The sequence below is a fragment of the Planococcus citri genome, chromosome 2 (assembly GCF_950023065.1).
Source record: "Planococcus citri chromosome 2, ihPlaCitr1.1, whole genome shotgun sequence".
In the NCBI taxonomy this organism is placed as follows: Eukaryota; Metazoa; Arthropoda; class Insecta; order Hemiptera; family Pseudococcidae; genus Planococcus; species Planococcus citri.
In genome coordinates this window covers 19,807,911-19,829,384 of record NC_088678.1, presented here as the reverse complement: position 1 = coordinate 19,829,384, position 21,474 = coordinate 19,807,911, and the positions used below count along the sequence as shown (strand labels likewise).

The 21,474-nt window shown below is 35.2% G+C and overlaps 1 protein-coding gene across 1 annotated transcript in view; it reads right to left on the bottom strand.

Moving 5' to 3' along the window:
• The window catches only part of LOC135834926 (uncharacterized), a 404,651-nt gene that overhangs the window by 64,403 nt on the left and 318,774 nt on the right, over positions 1 to 21,474 (bottom strand). Inside the window, exon 5 of the mRNA XM_065348920.1 lies at positions 4,402 to 4,654. Coding sequence (XP_065204992.1) covers positions 4,402 to 4,654 — 253 coding nt within the window. The remainder of the gene's footprint in view (positions 1 to 4,401; positions 4,655 to 21,474) is intronic.

Here is a 21,474-nt window from a genome sequence, read left to right as displayed (position 1 = left end):
AAAAAAGTGTCTCAAATTCCGGCACCATTCGTGCTAGCGTAAAATTTGCTAGCATGAGGCTAGCATTTTGCTAGCGCAGGAAAAGTTTGATTATCAGAAAAATTATTTTTACTAATTACCTTTTAAAAATACTAGGAGGTGTTTTCAATCAGGTCAAGGTAGTTCTCCAATATCCAAAAATAGGCAACTGACCTCCTACGCTAGCTCACCGCTAGCATAGCGCTAGTGAGGTGTGCCAGAGTAAGTAGAGTGGTAGCACTCTTCTTACTATCACACAAAATACTACCTTGAGCTTATATTCAGATTGACTACATACTTTATCTAAGAGTAGCAAAGTATACCATGAGAGAGAACAACGCTAGCAATTTGCTAGCATTAAGCTAGCGCTTGGGTTAGAAGTCTCTTTATTGAAAAATAAAGTTTTTTTTTTTTTTTTTTTAATTAAAAAATTGCCAAAATTTAAAATTTAAAAATGAAATATCAAACAAACTAAAAATAAGAAATTTCAAAAACATTTGAACAACATTTTTAATGAACAAATTATACATTATAAAAAATGAAATAATTACAAGAATGATTTTTCAATAATGGAATATTCTTCAAAATTATTGTTCAAAGTTGAAAAGTAGCCAAAATGGAAAGGAAAAATACCTACCTGTTAAAATGAAAAGCATTAACAAATTTGAAATTTTTTTAAAAATGAAAATAAAAAAATCATTGAGAAACGAAAAATTACGTATTTTGGTATCTGTTAAAAATATTTAAAAATTCCATTTAAAAAATGAAGATATGGAAGTATTTTTCTGAAAAATGGGTGAAAGAGATTCACTGAAGTTTTTCTGTACTTGCATGAGAGGCTATGAAGGAAATGCCAGTGAAAAACATGCTAGGAAAAAAATGCCACATACTTGCTCGCATTTTGCTAGAATCTAATTCCATACAGAAAGCTAGCTGAAAAGTGAGGGCAATCAGCTAGCGTTTTTCTATTGCTAGAATGCAAAGTAAAAGCTAGACGAGAGAGACTAGAGATCTGCTCGCAGTTTGCTAGCATTAGATTGCTAGATAAATGTAAGCAGATAAATGCAAGCGTATTGCTAGTGTAGAAAAGCAAGCAATTATCCGTTAGTAAAACGCTAGCATTAAGCAAGCACAATTAGTGTGATACAAATGCTAGCAGAAAAAAGCGAGAGAATTGCTAAAGAATTGCTAGAACATAATTTGCCAGAAAAAAAGTGCTAGCAAATTGCTAGCTTTTTGCGAAAGATTTAATGTTAGCTACAAAAAGCTAGAAAAATGCTAGCACTTTCCCAAAACGTCAGTAAAATGCTAGCAATCCGCTAGCACTTGGTCAACTGGGTGGAAGTCTTCTTTCCGAGCAAAGTTTTAAATCGTGGATATGTTTTTTGCTTTGGAACTTGATTATGAAATGTGATTAGATAATAGGAACTCAGCAAGATTTTCCTCAAGATTTTTAGAAGTCAGAGAAAATCTTAGAAAGCCTCTTTTTGACTTTCATTGATTTTTCTCCTCAAGTTGGACAAAAAAATCAACACACTTAGAATTTCAAGAGATCAAAAAAATCTGACAAAATATCAAAGAACCATTTTAAAAGTGGTAAGTATGCCTATAATTTTAGTAATTTATCGTTTAGTCAGACTTGATATTTGATTTTGATGCATCCAACAATAAGTATAAGAAATGAAACTCACAAAGCCTCCATCATTCCCAACGAATCGTTTATTAACAAGTCGATCTGTTTTCAAACGAATTTGTTTACGTATTATGTAAATTGATTTAATTCCCAGTGAATTGTTCATATAAGGGAATCATTCATGAACGAATTGATTAATTTTTTGAAAGAACCATTCGCGAACAAATCGATCAATGCTTCAATTTACGAATCAATTCGTTCGCGAATGATTCACTAAAAAATACAATTCGTTCGCGAACAATTCATCAAGTATTAAATTGATCAGTTGGTTCTCAAATGATTCACCAAAATCAAGTAAATGAATCAATTCGTTCGCGAACGAGTCATTTAAACGAATCGATTCGTTTGCGAACGAGTCACTTATACAAATCAATTCGTTCGCGAATGATTCACCAAAAATTATTCAATTCATTCGTGAATGATTCACTAAAATATGTACAATTCGTTCGCGAATGATTCATCAAAATATTAAATTAATCAATTCGTTCTCAAATGATTCACCAAAATCAAGTGAGTAAATGAATCAATTCGTTCGCGAACGAGTTACTTATACAAATCGATTCGTTCGCGAACGAGCCACTTATACAAATCAATTCGTTCGCGAATGATTCACCAAAAATTATTCAATTCGTTCACGAATGATTTACTAAAAAATATGTACAATTTGTTCGCGAATGATTCATCAAGTATTAAATTAATCAATTCGTTCTCAAATGATTCACCAAAATCAAGTGGGTAAATGAATCAATTCGTTCGCGAACGAGTCACTTAAACGAATCGATTCGTTCGCAAAAGAGTGACTCATACAAATAAATTCGTTCGGGAATGGTTCACCAAAAATTATTCAATTCGTTCGCGAATGATTCACTAAAAATTATTCAATTCGTTCTCGAATGATTTACTAAAAAATATGTACAATTTGTTCGCGAATGATTCATCAAGTATTAAATTAATCAATTGGTTCTCAAATGATTCACCAAAATCAAGTGGGTAAATGAATAAATTCGTTCGCGAACGAGTCACTTATACGAATCGATTCGTTCGCAAATGAGTGACTTATACAAATCAATTCGTTCACGAATGATTCACTAAGAATTATTCAATTCGTTCTCGAATGATTCACGAGAAAATTTAATTCGTTCGCGAATGATTTACTAAAAAATATGTCCAATTTGTTTGCAAATGATTCATCAAGTATTAAATTAATCAATTCGTTCTCAAATTATTCACCAAAATCAAATAAATGAATCAATTCGTTCGCGAACTAGTCACTTTATCGAATTGATTCGTTCGCGAATGAGTCACTTATACAAATCAATTCGTTCGCGAATAATTCACCAAAAATTATTCAATTCGTTCGCGAATGATTCACTAAAAAATATGTACAATTTGTTCGCGAATGATTCATCAAGTATTAAATTAATCAATTCGTTCTCAAATTATTCACCAAAATCAAGTAGGTAAATGAATCAATTCGTTCGCAAACGAGTTACTTATACGAATCGATTCGTTCGCGAACGAGTCACTTATACAAATCAATTCGTTCGCGAATGATTCATCAAAAAATTCAATTCGTGCGCGAGTGATTCACCAAAAAATTAAATTCGTTCGCGAATGATTCACCAGAAAATATGTACTATTCGTTCACGAATGATTCATCAAGTAATAAATTAATCAATTCGTTCTCAAATGATTCACCAAAATCAAGTAAATGAATCGAATCAATCGATTCGTTCGCGAACGAGTCACTTACACAAATCAATTCGTTCGCGAATGATTCACTAAAAAATTCAATTCGTTCTCAAATGATTCATCATGTATTAAATTAATCAATTCGTTTGCGAATGATTCCTCAAAAATCAAGTAAATGAATCAATTCGTTCGCGAACGTGTCAATTATAAGAGTCAATTCGCTCGTGTAATTGCGCATGGAAGGGATATCTTATATTTTTGAAATTGTCAACTAATTGTGAAATAAATTCGTATTTATCGTAATTCGTTCACGAATGATTCATCCAATATTGATCGATTCGTTCGGGAACGAGTCACTTATACGAATCAATTCGTTCGTGAATCATTCACCAAAAATTATTCAATTCGTTCGCGAATGATTCATCAAATTTTAATCAATTTGTTCGCGAATGAGTCACTTATACGAATCAATTCGTTCGCGAATCATTCACCAAAAATCAAGTTAATGAATTGATTCGTTCGCGAATGATTCATCAAACAATAATCAATTCGTTCGCGAGTAGTTCACCTAGAAATCAATCATAATTTGTTCAATCGCCAATCGTTTGTGAATGATTCGCTTCGATTGTTAACAGATCAATTGCAATACAAATGTTTCAAAAAAAGTGACTCAATTTGTTTGTAATTGATTTGCATTTTTGAAGAAAAGTCGGTGTTCTCACGTATAAAGAGCGATTGCTTTTTGTAAATCCAATGGTAGGCTAAAATTCCTGTCGAAATTAACATCAACTTCAAATACATTTCAATTTTAGAAAAATTGAAATTTTTTGCCATGGTAAGAGAATTTTTTCAAATTGAAAAACATAAGGTGAGATTTCAAATCTCTGAACCACCCTCCAATCATGATCAGATCATCCCAAAAATTCTGATCCTCTCTAATCAAAATCATCTTCAACCAAATAAAACACAGTAAAATCACATATGTAAAATATACTCACATGAAGCCGCTCCTCTAGTATACAATATGGACGCCAACTTGGGCTTTTCTTCAGACAGAATCACTTCCGTCCTGGACGAAAACACTTGGAACAGATCTGCTATACACAGTATCCGTAGCTGGCGCACTTGAAAGGTATTCACTTCAAATTGTAGGCCAGCTTTGGTGACCCATAATTCTGGAAACGAGTCGGTCACATTGAGATCTAATTCTTTTTGCGTTAGTTTGGTGCGATTCACAAAAGTTGTATTCATCTGTAACCATAGAAATCAGAAAGAGAAAAAATAAGTAAAAAAAAAAATCATACCACGAGACGCGAGACCATCAATAAACTAAACCACTTGGTAAAAAAAAAAAATCACCACGTTCTCTTTCTAAGTCTGTATAGAGACGAGATGGCGAAAACGAGGTGTGCGAGAAAAAATACTCTTACGATTCTTAAATATAATAAGTTTTAACATTTTAGCAGACGTTGGTCTGAGAACGATGGCGGGTTTTCCCTTCACTTCTCACCATAGACGTCTAAGCTACATACAGAGACTTTGGCGGCGACGACGAGTTGTTACAATATAGTAACTGAGCATAGAGAACGAGAAGTAGCAGCTCTGGAGAAATAAGGGTAAATTAAAACCTCGAAATAGCGAAATAAATTCGTTACGAGATATTTCATTTGTTGCTCGGCTGATATTTGAACGATGAAATAGCTACACTATATATTTCAAGTCGGGGTCTTTGCTTTTTTCTCTATTTCTCCTTCGCTGGTCGTTTTCTCGCTTCCTTTCGCTCTTTCGTAGTATCTTAACGTTCTCTCGTTCTTTCCTCTCCGAACAACTTGTTAAACTGCCGTTTTATTCGCGCCTTTGCCAGTTTACCGACCCTTCCATCGTTGATTTTCCTGTACGTCGAGTCCACTATACTACATACATAACACGTCTAGGACAACATAGTGCACCTTACAACATGCTCCATAAGGATCGTATTCAGCACAATACGGATTCATCTGGTTGGGTCCATAACGAAAACATCAGCATTGTTTCCTGGTCGCATCTACTCGGACACCATTTATAACAACAGGAAAATCTCTTTCTTCTCGGGTTATTTAATACGCGATTAATTAAAACGTTCTACTCGAATTACGTTCGCTCTCCTTACTGATAGTATTTCCAATTATCCTCGGACGCGATGAGAGCACACCGTCGACATAAATTTTCCATTCTTACCCCTTCTAGCTGACCTTTTCAAAGGGTATTTTGTATTTCATATAGTTCTACTATGTACCTAAACCACGTTATACGTATATGTAATACAAATACCTACGTACGTATTACTTTGTAGTATAATGTACCAACAGGACGTTATTCTTTTACTCGAATCGGCATCAAATATCTTCTTTTCGACTAGTTACGATATTAATAAAATACAGCACATAATACTGTATACATATAATGCTGCGTTGCTTTGCCATACGTATACTTTTCTTAGAATACTATACATAGTACGAGTGTAAGCAGAAGCACACATACTTACATACAAACGAAGTTTAGTATACGAGTATATTTCTTTGAAATGGCCTTTTATAATGCACTCGAAACGAGGCGAATGCCATTACGTTGATACCATCTGCCTTGTAATTTTATATTACTCGAAATATTAGCCTAATATCTCGATACGCGAGTTAAATTTATCGGTTTTAATTCCGAGCGATATGCACTTATTTGGAGTAAAAAACTAGTAACGTATGCGGCAATTCGACTCGAACTAACTGAATTCTCTCGAAATGGACTATTGCGATTTTTTTTTGCTCATTTCTACACATTTCTGTTTAAAAATTGATTTTTTTTTTCTTGTGAAAATGCAAAAAATGTGGTGATGAAAGTCGTCAGAAGTTAGAAGAGAATCAGTGCGTTTCACGTACAAAAGTGTTAGAATTGAAAAAAAAATCGTGAGAATGATTTGAATTAAAAACTACATTATTCGATGGATTTTCAGAGATTTTAATTTTCCAAGAAAGTTCAGCTGGGTCCATTTTTTCTCAAATAGGCCCCAAAATTTTGAAATGTACGATTGAGTATAGTTACACAACTTCGAAAATCTTATTTCTGGGTCGCATTCCAGTTGAAAATGCATTTGCAGAGCAACTTGTACTGGAGTAAGAGAATCTCTACTTTTGGGGCTCTAATATTTTCAAATAAATAAATTTAAAAAATACTATAAAATCTAAACTCGATCAAGGACCAAGGTCATATTCTCACTAAACAGTACATATAAGAATTCAAATCCTATGAATTAAAAAAAAAAAAAACGGAGGTACCTAGCGTGACCTAATCCCACAACCAAAATTTTAAAGCACATTTTTGGATAATTTTTGAAAAATTGAAAAATTTAGAAAAACAAATTATGATGATTTTGTAATTGAGTATTTTATCACGAAGCATATTTTTTTCAGACAAAACGAATCCGTGTGAATTATTATTTCATTTCAACTCTCCAGTTGGAAAATAGTCAGTTTGAGGCAATTCTAGAGCCTCCAGCGCGTTTTAAAATTCTTCCAGAAATTGCAAATGGCTTTGAAAAGACCAAAAATGGCATTTTTGCACCTGGACAGTTGGACACCTTCTTGACTGTTTTGGGAGGTGGTCGCAAAATTCTAAGTGTGATCGTTAAAATGAGAATTTAAGCACAGCGGAAAATGATGGGATATCATCTGATCATAATCAGATCTGATCAGACCAAAGTGTTGATCGGAGTAGATCTGTCCCTGACAGATCAGATTCAATTTGAAAAAAATCTGATTGAGTCAAATAAGGTCTGAACGGATGTGATCAAACCTAATTGATCAGATCAGATAAAATCTAAATTCTCTGAATCAAATCTGATCTGACAATGAGCAGATGTATAAGCAGGTCTATCCAAATCAAAATTTTGATCGGATTATGGATCTGACGATAACTGATCAGATCCGAAATGCAAAATCTGATTGAATCTAATCAAAACAAAATTGATCGGATCAAATCACATTTAGGCATACCCTGAATTAGACTTGATCAGACCCAATTGATTACGTGGGATAAGATCTGGGCATTCTCTGAATCAAATTTGATGTGGGCAGATGTAATCAGATCTAATCAGATCAAAGTTCAGATCTAATCCGATCAAAGTTCAGATCTGATCTGATCAAAGTTCAGATCTAATCAGATCAAAGTTCAGATCTAATCCGATCAAAGTTCAGATCTGATCTGATCAAAGTTCAGATCTGATCAGATTAAAGCTCAGATCTGATCAGATCAAAGCTCAGATCTGATCAGATCAAAGCTCAGATCTAATCAGATCTATCTGTACATGATCATATCCAATATAGAAAACCTGATCGGATCTGATCAGATCAGATTAAATCAGATCTGGACACTCCCAAAATTCAAGTTGATCTGAGTATATCTGATAATATTAGATCAGATACAATATTGAAAACTTTACCGGATCTCATCAGATCAGAATGAATCTGCGCATTCTTGATTAGATTAAGATCCTAATATAAAACTTGATTCCACCTATTTGATCAGATTATGCCAGATCAGATCAGATCCGGGCATTCCATGGATAATTCTTCGATCTAATTATGCTACATGAAAATTTTGATCTGGTTAGATTAGTTCAGAAGTAACAGAATCTGATCACATCTAATGAAATCTGGAAATTTGTCACAGCCAATCTGATCTGATCGGATAAGAGTTTTGATCAGATTACATCTGTTCCTGTTCATATGCGATCAGATCATATTCAAAAACTGATAAGATCCAATCAGATCTGAATAAGTGGATCTTGTTAAATGTAATTGATCAGATGATATCAGATCAGATCCGGTCACATCAGATCCGATCCAGAAATTTCCTTAGGTCTAATTTGATTCGATCAGATCTTGATATGAAGTGAAGTGAATACCTACCTAATTTTGTTTAGAAAGATCAGATCAAATCAGATCAGATCCGACTATTTTTTATCAAATCCGATCAGAAGAAATGAAATCTGATCACATGTAATCAAATCCAGGAATTTGTATAGTGTTTTGATCGGATTACATCGATGTTTTCACACAAGATCAGATCAAACATGCAAAACTTGATGGATTTAATGAGCATATCTGAGCAGATCTGATCACACATAATTGATCAGATCAGATCAGTTGCGCAAACCTTAATCTAATTTTTATCGGAACAGAGCCATGTAATCAGATCACAGTTTTGATCGAATTTGATCAGTTCGGGCTCAGGACTGATGGGATCTGATGAGATCTTATCAAACTCAGACATTTTGTCCAAGCCAATTTAATCTGAACGAATCTGATCAGATTACCTAGCTTTGATCGGATTACATCCATTCATATACAATACATGATCATCAGATCAAACATGTAAAACTGATCGAATCTGAGCTGATCAGATCAGTTAGTTCAGATCCGGAAATTCCATGAAACTTGATTGATCTGAAGAGATCTGATCAGATAACAATTTTGATCGGATCGGATCAGATATCAGATCAGATCAGACCTGATCAGATTTAATTTTGACAACCTGGTTGGATTTGAATCAAATTTTGGTGTTTGTCAAATCTAATTCATTATCATTCTACTGATCTGAACAGATCGAATTTTTGATCGGATTAGATTAGTTCAGATTTGACCAGATCCAATTTGGAGAACCTGATTAGATTCGCTCATTTCGAATCAAATTCGGGTATTGATCTGATGAGATAAGAGTTTTGATCGGATTAGATTTGTTCAGACCTGATTGGATCCAGTATGAAAAATTTGATCAGATCTGCTCATATCTAATCAAATTAATTGAGCATTTACCGAATCCAATTTAATCTGATCATAATATTGAATCAGAACGGAGCTTTGATCGACTAAGATTTGTTCAGATTTGATCAGGACCAATTTGGAGGACCTGATTGGATATTCTCATTTCGAATCAAGTTCAGGTATTTGCCGGATTCACATTCGATGATTTTGATCGGATTAGATCTGTTCAGATCAGAACCGACGTCCTTCTCCAGAAACTAGAAACACTTTCTAGCCCTTGTCCTCAAAAAAATATAGCCCTACCCTATTGACAATTTCAAGTGGCAGAATGCTAGCAACAGTGCTAGCATGACCATGCTAGCACTGGTTGCACCATTTTGAACACCTTTCCTAGCATATCTGCTAGCAAACTGTTGCCAGCACAATGCTAGGAAAATGGTACTAGCACCACGCTAGCAGCATTTTTCTAGCATTATGCTAGCGATGGTTTGCTAGCAGATATGCTAGTACAGGTGTTCAAAATGGTGCCATTGGTGTTAGCATGGCCATGCTAGCATATTTCTAGCATATGCTGGCATATAATTGGCATAATTCTAGCAGGGGGACTAGCATTATGCTAGCGTCAGTTTGCTAGCAGATATGCTAGTGCAGGTGTTCAAAATGGTGCTACTGGTGCTAGCATGATCTTGCTAGCTTTTTGCTAGTATATGCTAGCATGTGTATAATATGTATAATGCTAGAAGTGCATTAATTTCCTTATAAAAGAATAGGGCATTTTTAATTATGGTACGTTTCCAAAAAATATCCAAAAATGGGCAATTGCCCTACAATGCTAGTTCAGAACTAGCATTGCACTAGCATCTTGCGCTAGTATAAACTGAGTGATTAGTTTGCCAACTTCACTCTTCTTAATTTAAACAGGGAACTGTATTGAGCTTATATTCGACTTGACTACATACTTCATCTAAGAGAAGTTAAGTGTATCATGATAAAGAACAACGCTAGCAAATTGCTAGCATTATGCTAGCACTTGACTGCTAGCACCTGGATAAGAAGTCTTTTAACAAAAATCCAGCACCATGCTAGTACTTTGACTGCTAGCTTTACCAAGGTTAGAATAGCGCTAGCAGTAGACTAATGCAAGTCTACCTGTGATTGTATTTCTAGCATGTAACTAGCAGATTGCTAGCATGCCTTTTGCTAGTTCACCTCATGCTAGCACCATTACAGGGCGCTAGCAATGCACTAGCAATATGCTAGTAGTGACTGCTAGCTTTACTCGGTGGTTATGCAGCTAGCATGTAACCAGCGAATTGCTGGCCTGTCTTTTGCTAGTTCATCGCATGCTAGCATCATACCAGTTCTATGCTAGGATGAATTTTCCAATAAAATGTCTGCTGGCAAAGTGCTAAGTGCTAACACCATTCTAACTGGTAATCTGCTAGTTGATTCCATGCTAGCACCGTGCTAGTATTCTGCTAGTAAAATTGTTGATAAGATAATTATTTTGCTAGGATTAACTAGTGTATGGCTAGTGTACTTTTTACTAGCTCATATCATGCTAGCAACATGGTAGTTTTATGCTAGGAGAAACTGTCAGCATCACTCGGTAATTATGATGTTAGGATATAACTAGCATATTGCTAGCATACATTGTGCTAGCTCATCTCAGGCTAGTAGTATGGTAGAATTTTGCTAGCAGGAGCTGCTGGGATCACTCGATAATTATGGTGCTGAGTTTCAACCAGCATATCCCTAGCATACATTTTGCTAGCTCACCCCATGCTAGCGATATGATAGCATCATGCTAGTATGAACTGCTAGCATCACTTGGTAATTAAGGGGCAAGGGTTTAACTAGCATATTGCTAGCATGCATTGTGCTAGCTCATCTCATACTAGATATATGATAGCATTTTGCTAGCGGGAAATGCTAGCTTCATTCGGTAGTTATGTTGCTAGCATGTAGCTAACTCATTGCTAACATACTTCTTGCTAGTTTGTATCATGCTGGTAATAAGCTGGCATTTTGCTAGTGTGTTATGCTAGTTCATTTCATGCTAGCATAACGCTAGTATCATGCTAGTTTCCTGCTACTCATGCTAGGTGGGTGCTACTAATGCTAGCATTCTGCTAGTAAAATTGTCAATAGGGTACTTACAAAATGGCGGCCATTTTGATTGACTGGTCAGCAGAAATCGCAGATTTTGCGTTTTTAAACCTTACAAAGGTAGATCGAAAGAGCAGGCAAAAATTTATCATCTGACAAAATTTCAAGAGCTTAAGTGCCTTTTTCGATTTTTGGTGAATTTTTGAAAATCAAGTTTAGGCCAAAAATGAAAGGGGAAAATCAAAATTTCACCAAATTGACCTGGAAAGCTGAAATTTGGAATATACCCTATTTTCGACCTGCCAAATCGATTAAAAACTGTTTCAAACAGTTTTGAGCAGTTCTGGAGCCTCCAGCAGATTTTTGAAACTCGAAATTTCCACAAATTTCATCAAAATGGAGTTGGAAAGCTGAAATTCAATTTTCAAACTAATTTCAGGTAAATTTCAAGTCGTTTCGGAGTCTCCAGCGATTTTTCAAAAATTACTGGAGCCTCCAGTAAATTTCTGAAACTTTAAATTTTCACAAAGTTTCATTGAACGGAGATTAAAAGCGGTTTACTCTGCACTCCAATTTTAGCACTCGCTGAAGACAACTTCAAGTAGGTTCAAGACATTTCGGAGCCTCCAGCGACTCTTTGAAAATTCCTGGAGTCTCCAGCAGATTTTTGAAAGGTGAAATTTCAACAACATTTCATCAAAATGAAGTCCTTAAAATCACTGAAGTTTTCAAAATGAGTATTTTCACAATACGGTTAAAAAATAAACTGAAAAACCTAATAGAGCATCTGGAATTTTACAGGTTTTATTCAAGAGGGGGGGGGGGTGTTGGTCTTTTGCCAAAATTTACCTTCATTATAATATAATTCAATTTTCTCCGGCGAAAAAAAAAACTTAGCAGCTGATTCGTATAATTTTGTATTTTTTTTATGATCACCCGAGTTCAAAATTTTTGGTTCACCCCATATTGGGACATTTTAAAAACGTTGCTCTGTACTTTATGATAAATATCCATCCATATGTGTGCTAGAAAGGGGCAAAAGTCTGGTAAATACGAAAAGATATGTTTTATAAGAAAGCACACCGTCGTGTACCTATGTGGTATGTGGTGTTGCAGACATATGGTTCTCTTGGCCATTTATAAGGCCACGTTGCCTCAACACTCTGCCCTCCATGCCCTTTCGTTCGCATTTATCTTAATACGCGGCTTTTACCATTACCTCCCACCTCTATATCTCGTCGTACCCATATAATATGTTGTACGAAGTTGCCTTTACCACTTTATTACGATACGCTATTATTTATTGCTATCTTCGAGAGCATATCCACCATACTGTATATGTAACTTGAAACATATATGTGTGATGTAGGTACTGGTAGGTGTAGGTACTCGTACTATAAATATACCACGTGGATTGTGTGAGGTGTGAAATGAAAGCATACATGGTCTACTTTTCGCCTTGGCTGCAGGGTCGTTCTTCTCTTTTATAAACTTCATCCACGACGCAGCTCCTCTCGACTGCAACGATCCGACAAAAGTTATGGGTATTACGGGGTAAAAGGTGTAAGCTGGTGTTGGTTGAATGGGTATGGTGTACTTCGTGAAAGAAAGTGAGAAATATAGTCGTAGATGGGATTAGGAACATAAAGACTGAAGGGAGGGGAAAAAAGAAAATGTCAAATTGAGTTAATGTATAGCAAGTTCAAACCTGTAGCTGAAATGTGGAATCAATTAGGATAGATTATGTAATCTTTGAATATGGGAAAAGCTTGCTTAAGTTATTTCTAATCGAATGGTCATGAATGGTACGGAGTACAAATTTTGTTGTGAATTTCCAACAACCTCAATCTCATGTCAATGAAATATTTTCATTTTATTTTCAATAAAACATCAATCTTCATATAAGCGAAAATTTCAAAAAATATGTCCTTATTGGTTCACATTTTAAGTTCATAAGCCAGCGAGTTTTATTTGTAACACAGGAAAAAGTTAAATATTTTGTACATTGATTCTTTTTGCTGTGTATAGCCAAAGTTCCTGTTATTTTTTTCGAAATATATTTATTTAGTATTTTATAAACGGTATAATATCGTTGCTTATATTCCAGTAGGTATATAAGTTCTATAATTGTTGTAAAAATATTGTTTTTTTTTGCCTTTTCGTTCCATATTTCACTCAATATCAAATTTTCTCTTGGTTTTTTATTTTCCTTTGCTGTAGCTATTATTGTTTTCCTCATTGTGAGACTGGAATATTTCTATTCACTGACTTACGATTGATCAATGAGGGTGATCCCCCCCCCCTATAATTTGGTGTTGCCAGTGTGAGCTTTATAAGCCATAAATATCGAATCAACTTCAAATCCTTGTAACAAAATTTGTTGTTACCAAATAGAATTTCTAATTTCACAAACACTAATGAGATTTACTTGCCAAAATGAAAGCAGGTTTCGAATCACGGCTCTCTAATAAATAATTACAGTGAAATTCTGAAAAGCATCATGCCTGACGAAGCAATATCACTCCAAAAAAAAAAAAAAAATGATGACGACGAAGGAACCTCTTCTCAACAACTCATCATCTGGAAAAATGCAAAATAGATACGACCATTCAGACTATCGTACTTCTATTCTAAATGAAAAGCTCGTGAAAAAAAGGAGTTGAAGCGAGAACAAGCACTGTCAAATAAAGATGTAGGTACTACGATATATAAAAGAAAGGTTCGAGTGAAAGGGAAGGGAAGGGTAAAGAAAATCGTAAAAACTTTCATAATTTCTCTAATACCGAGAGAGAGAGCTTTATGTACGAAAAGATGTTCGTAGTGACAATCCTTCCTTTCATTCGCTGCTATTCCATACCTACCCAGTCTACCTAAGTATATAAACTGCTCAAAGCAGAGCAGACGAGATGGTGCGAATGACGTTGGCTGGCTTCCGTCGTCGCCCCAGTTGTGCCATTCGCAGAGGTGCGAAATAATATAAAGAAATAGAGAAAAAAATATCGCCGTTGGTTTTAATTACCTACCATTAATATAGCCTAATTAATATGATAATCGAGTCGAACTAGGACGGGCTCGCTGTGTCTCGTAGTCGTTATCAATATGCTAATATTTCGTTGAATCGGTTTAACATGAAAATAACGCGTTCATTTTAATATAAATGGTTCCGCAGTCGAGAGCAAAGGGTTATAGGACAGGGTGAACAGGCAAAGGGTAATGCTTACCTAGCAGAAACACACCATGGTGTTGGAGATTGCGAGAGTGTGCGAATCAGGTAGCCGACTTCGAGCGAGGAAAGTAGCTGCAAAGAGTGTTAAAACTGTCATCGCGATGGTGTGGGGATGTGGTACGCCCTGTCAAAGACAAACACCAACGCTTTGCAGCCTCACTTCTGCAGTCATGGTATACTCGTAGTATTTAAATCCTATACACAGAGATTTAATTTATTCTTCGCGAAAATAGCACGCTACTGTGCCCCGAACAACCCATCTGCATTAATATCGATGCCACGACGCGTCTTTTTGTTCTTCTGTTGACGCTTTACCTACTTCTTAACAATCTTTATGATAATGTTTGAGCGCTTCTTCCATCTAACTATTATCGGTGTGTGTTCTGTCGAAGATTGGAATAAGTTGACTGGAAATGTGGCAATTCCAAATGCACACGTGGGGAATGGATTGCCGACCTTGGGATTTGAAGGAGTATTGTTTTAAGAGTATCGAATGTGAATTCTTCAGTCTTGTGTTAAAAGAACATCTTGATAGTGGGATATAAAACTTGGATGTGCATTTCAATGAGAAGTATATTTTGAAATTTTATAAATAATAAGACGTAGCAGCAGGTTAAATTTCAGGTGTTGAAGTGAATTTTTAAATTTTTGGAGAATTTTCAAAAGTCAAATTAAGTAAGTTCCGCTTAAGAAATTTAGGAGACGAATTAATTCACACTTTGTGAAACATTTGCATAGCGATTGATCTGAATACAATCGAATCGAATCATTCACAAACGATTGGCGATTGAACAAATACATTGATTTCCAGTTGAATCATTCGTGAACGGAATGATCGATTTTCAGTGAATCGTTCACGAACGAATTGATTAATTGTTGGTGAATCATTTGCGAACAAATTGAATCATTTTTGGCGAATCAATTCAGCAAATTGACTGATTTCTAAGTGAATCATTCGCGAACGATATAATCAATTTTTAGATAATCATTCACTAACGAATCGAATCACTTTTTGGTGAATCATTCGTGAACGAATTGATAAATTGTTGGTGAATCATTCACTGAATAATTTCTTGGTGAATCATTCGTGAATGAATTGAATAATTTTTGGCAAATCAATCGAACAAGTTGATTGATTTCCAAGTGAACCATTCGCGAACGATATAATCAATTTTCAGAGAATCATTCACGAACGAATTGAATTATTTTTAGTGAATCAATATTGAACAAGTTGATTGATTTTCAAGTGAATCATTCGCAAACGAAATGATCAATTTTCCGTGAATCATTCGCGAACGAAATGGTCAATTTTCAGTGAATCATTCACAAACGAGTTCAATAATTTTTTGGTGAATCATTCACTAACTAATTGATTAAATGTTGGTGAATCATTCACTGAATAATTTCTTGTTGAATCATTCGTGAATGAGCTGAATAATGTTTGGCAAATCAATCGAACAAGTTGATTGATATCCAAGTGAATCGTTCGCGAACGATATAATCAATTTTTAGAGAATCATTCATGAACGAATTGATCAATTATTGCTGGTGAATCATTCGCGAACGAATTGAACTATTTTTAGTGAATCAATATTGAACAAGTTGAATGAATGATTTTCAAGTGAATCATTCGCGAACGATATAATCAATTTTCAGTGAATCATTCGCAAACGAAATGGTCAATTTTCAGTGAATCATTCACGAACAGGGTTGTTATACCGTACCACGGTATGTACCGCGGTAAACTGGTATACCAAAAAAAAATTGTGGTACTGGGATTGGTACATGGTATCGGTAAAATTTAATTGTGGTATTGGGATCGGTATATGGTATCGGTATTGTTGAATTGTGGTATTGGGGATTGGTATATGGTATCGGTATAGATAAATAGTGGTATTGGTACTGGTATTCGGTATTATTCGGTATCTATGATTTTGGTATTGGTATTGGTATTTGGTATTTGGTACCCTCATCATAGATCTTGGTATCCGGTATTGGTACACTGGGAAACATCCAATTTTTCCCGGTACATGGTATTGGTATACCGGGAAGATGAACCATTTTTTACTGTTATCTCCTGGTATTGGGAATACCATCCCAATACCGCGGCAAATCCCCGGTTTTTGGGTATCCGGTCTGGTAATAGTGAGGCAAATATTTTTTTTTCTTCAAAAATCAGTGACTTGGGGTGGGGAGGGATCCTCTAGATGACGAAAATTCAATAAAAATGTACAAATAGAAGCACCTTTTGTTTGCAAACCAATTTTTTTGTTGAACATTTTCACTCTAGCATCTTTAGCAATAATTTTACCTGAATTTTTATGAAACAATTAGTACAAAATCTACTTAAAAATCTTGTATTGTCTTTTATCCTCTCTCAAGTGAAATACAAGCTCCGCCAGCACCATACACCCTTCAAAAATTCCAAAATATCAAAAAAAAATTTTTTTGAACATTACATTACGGATACCGGTAAAATACCGGTAAATTACACGGTATTGGTATGCAACAGTTAATATCTGATACCGGTATTTGGTAATGGGGATACCATATTGAGTTTCTGGTATTGGTATGTGGTATTGGGTACTTGGTATTCATGTTCCCCACGTTGGTATTGGTATTCGGTATTTGGTATCTATGATTTTGCCATTGGTATTGGTACTTGGTATTTGGTACTCTCATTACAGAACTTGGTATGAGGTATTGGTAAACTGGGAAAAATCCAATTGTTCCCGGTATATGGTATTGGTATACCGGGAAGACATACCAGTTCCCATCGGTAACTCCCGGTATTGGGAATACCGCCCCAATACCGGGACAAATCCCCGGTATTTTGGTATCCGGTAATACCGGTATAACAACCCTGTTCACGAACGAGTTGAATAATTTTTTGGTGAATCATTCGCGAACGAATTGATTAATTGTTGATGAATCGTTCGCGAACGAATTGAATAATTTCTGGTGAATCAATGTGGAACAAGTTGATTGATTTTCACGTGAATCATTCGCGAACGAATTGAATCATTTTTGGTGAACCATTCACGAACGAATTGATTAAATGTTGGTGAGTCATTCACTGAATAATTTCTTGGTGAATCATTCGTGAATGAACTGAATAATTTTTGGAGTATCAATTGAACAAGTTAATTGATTTCCAAGTGAATCATTCGCGAACGATATAATCAATTTTTAGAGAATCATTCATGAACGAATTGATCAATTGTTGGTGAATCATTCGCGAACGAATTGAATTATTGTCAGTGAATCAATATTGAACAAGTTGATTGATTTTCAAGTGAATCATTCGCGAACGAAATGATCAATTTTCAGTGAATCATTCGCGAACAATTTCATCAATTGTTGGTGAATCATTCGCGAACGAATTGATTAATTGTTGGTGAATCATTTACTGAATAATTTCTTGGCGAATCATTCTCGAACGAATTGAATCATCTTTTGTGAATCAATTGAACAAGTTGATTGATTTCTAAGTGAATCATTTGCGAACGAATTGAATAATTTTGGTGGATCAATATTGAACAAATTGATTGAGTTCCAAGTGAATCATTCGCGAACGAAATAATCAATTTTTAGTGAATCATTCTGGAACGAATCGATTAAATGTTGGTGAATAATTCGCGAACGAATTGATTAATTGTTGATGAATCATTTACTGAATAATTTCTTGGCGAATCATTCGCGAACGAATTGAATCATCTTTTGTGAATCAATTGAACAAGTTGATTGATTTCTAAGTGAATCATTCGCGAACAATATAATCAATTTTTAGAGAATCATTCACAAACAAATTGATCAAATTGTCGGTGAATCATTTACGAATTAATTGAATAATTTTGGTGAATCAATATTGAACAAGTTGATTGATTTTCAAGTGAATCATTCGCGAACGAAATAATCAACTTTTAGTGAATCATTCTGGAACGAATCGATTAATTGTTGGTGAATAATTCGTGAGCGAATTGAATAATTTTTGGCAGATCAATTGAACAAATTGATTGTTTTCTAAGTGAATCATTCGCGAAAGAAATAATCAATTTTTCATGAATCATTCGCGAACGAATTGAATAATTTTTTCGTAACTCATTTCCGAACGAATGCAATAATTTTTGGTGAATTAATTAAACAAATTGATTGATTTCCAAGTGAACCATTCGCGAACGAAATAATCAATTTTTAGTGAATCATTCACAATCGAATTGATTAATTGTTGATGAATCATTCGCGAACAAAGTTTTGGACCACATTTTTTCCAAAAATTGTGGTCCCTTTGCTTCTTCTAGCTTGGTTTTCGATTTCTCCAGAATTTTAAGATATTTTCTTTAGCCGACGCGGGAATCAACTTGGGACAGCAGAAAATGTACCTACTTATACCTACTCGAACATATATTTGTAGCTTATTTCAAACCTGTTTCAATGAGTTCATCCACCTTTGAGCCGATTTTTCGACGGACACTTCGAGTGTGTTTTTTTTGACCAGCACGTTTAGGTTTAGGTATACAAAATTCAAAAAAACACTCGAGGTTTCCATTTTACAATTGATATATATTAATAAGATCCTTGATCAAGTCAAAAATGAGCATTTTAACTCGATTTGGCAGCTCAAATTAATTTCTGCTATTTCTGGAGAAATTCAATACCTCTAGAGGTATCTAAAATCACTCTGGAGGCCCCAGCGTCATCACAAGAGTCAATCCAAATTATGCAAATGTATTTTGGTTTTTGCTGATCCTGAAAGTTGAGGGGCGAAATATTGAATTTTTTGGGGCTCGTGCAATACTCCAAATTATTGAAAAATAAAATGTAAAAATTACATTATTTTAATAGGTACCTACTTTATATTTAAAAATTTGAACGTTATTACAGCTCTGTAATTTTACTGCTTTAAATTTTGGAACTGACAAAAACAAATTTACACGTGTAATTTGTGTTACCAGACTTGTAGGAAAGTTATTCAAAATTTTCAAAAGAACCCCCACACTAAGTACATTAGCAGTAGACTATAAGTAAATATAAAAAAAAATAAAGAAATGTCTATTTTTTTATTTTTCTTCTTTCGTGTAAAGTTTACCCTTCCAATTGACGTAATTTCTCAAACATAAAGCAAGCCTGGAATGATCTCATCGTCGTATAGCAAATTCTCATCTCAATTTTGTCGTCATCGTATAACCAGTACCACCATTCCCTGCATCGAAATTACCATTCGTACAACGATGAGCATCGAGCTACGAACAAATCCCGGGTAAATATTTATTTAACCAGCAAAGCGACGACGATTTTTTTCCCTCCATATTTACGCATTGGCGCGTTCCAGAGCTGTGAGAAATTAGCATGCGAAGACAGGAGGAGGATGAGAAACCGCTGTCACGTTGGCACTAATGTAAGTGTGTAGAAAAAATGGCACCATCAGAGACGTTACAGAAAAAGAGAGGGATGACACTGGCAAGGCAAAAAAAGTAGAAAAAATACACAACCAAGGATACCTACCTATACAAGGGTAGATTGCGTCATGTCACACGAAACGTACACACAATTTAGATGAGCACGACGACGACGATAAAGTTTAAATGATCGTTTAAAGTATAGACCAACATTACAGAAAAAGAGAAAGAAAAAGCATGGCCCAAAAAAAGGAGAAGCAGGCAAGGTTTACAGAAGTGTAATGAGCAAAACAGGGTATCCTGTGTGACCACCACTGCGTTGTGTTTGAATAATAAATGACGATAGGCGAGATAACGACGGTGTAGATTTTGACGGTGTCGTCGATGTCGACTATACGCTATACGCTGCAACTGGCCTACAGCTCTCAGCCCTGGATGGCGACGATGGACGAGATATTTTTCACGTCGTCGATGACGACGAAGCAGGGCAGTGTGCTGCTGTGCCGCAATCGCACGTTAAAAGAGTGAGAGAGATAGAAAAGGGAGATATCGCGTCGTGCTGAGCATAGCCGCGAATAAATGATCGGTCGTGTAGAATACATTTCCCTTTGGAGGCCTTGGCGCCTGATGAGGGCTTCCTGCTCGTTGCTGGAATCCAGCCGGCGACGCTGCGGTGATTTATTCAACGCCGCAGGTAACCCCTAGGTGGCTGGTTGTGACGTGATGCAATGACCGAATTAGAGGTAAAATTTGGCCCAAAAAAATGCTACTCGTAGTTCGATGACCGACGAGTTTTCTGTGGGTGGTTGATGATGAAAGAATGCATATTTTGGGTCTATTGAAAGATCTTTGAAAATTACATGAATTGGGTTGGATCGGTAGTTTCAGTTTGTGAATGGTGGAAAAAAAGGTCTACTGAAGATGTCACACTTACTTACTCGTATGAAGGAATAGAACGATTCTGTTTTTAAAAAAATACTCACCACGTAAAGCTGCATGAATGAACTTTTCTTTTCAATAGAAAACTAAATATGAAATTAGATTCTGAAAATTTTACCAACGATCGACATTGATTAGAATGCGTACAGCTTATTGACCTTTCAAGATTCCCAAAAATCAAGAGGGAGTCCAATGACTTGGAAATTTTTTTCAGAAAAAATAGATCAGATCGGCATGGCTTTCTGTATCTTAGAAATTACAATGGGATATGTTTTTTTCAAAGTATCACAAAATCCATCGAAATTGACGATCTAATAAAAATTAATCTTCCAATACCTATTTAGGAAATTTTTGAAAAAAAGATATACATTTACGTATCCAATAAGAGTGATGAAAATTAGCCCTGGAACTGATTATCAACTCCTGAAACTGACATGGTTTCATCATTTTTGACCATTTTAGAGCCTCTAGAACGATTTTTGATTTTTCTCGAATTAATGAATTTCTCCAAAAGGTTTAGAAATTAAGTTGAAAAGCTAAAAATCGAGGAGTGGATAATTCTCTACCTATTTTAGAGGAGTTAAATCAAATTTTTTCGATTTT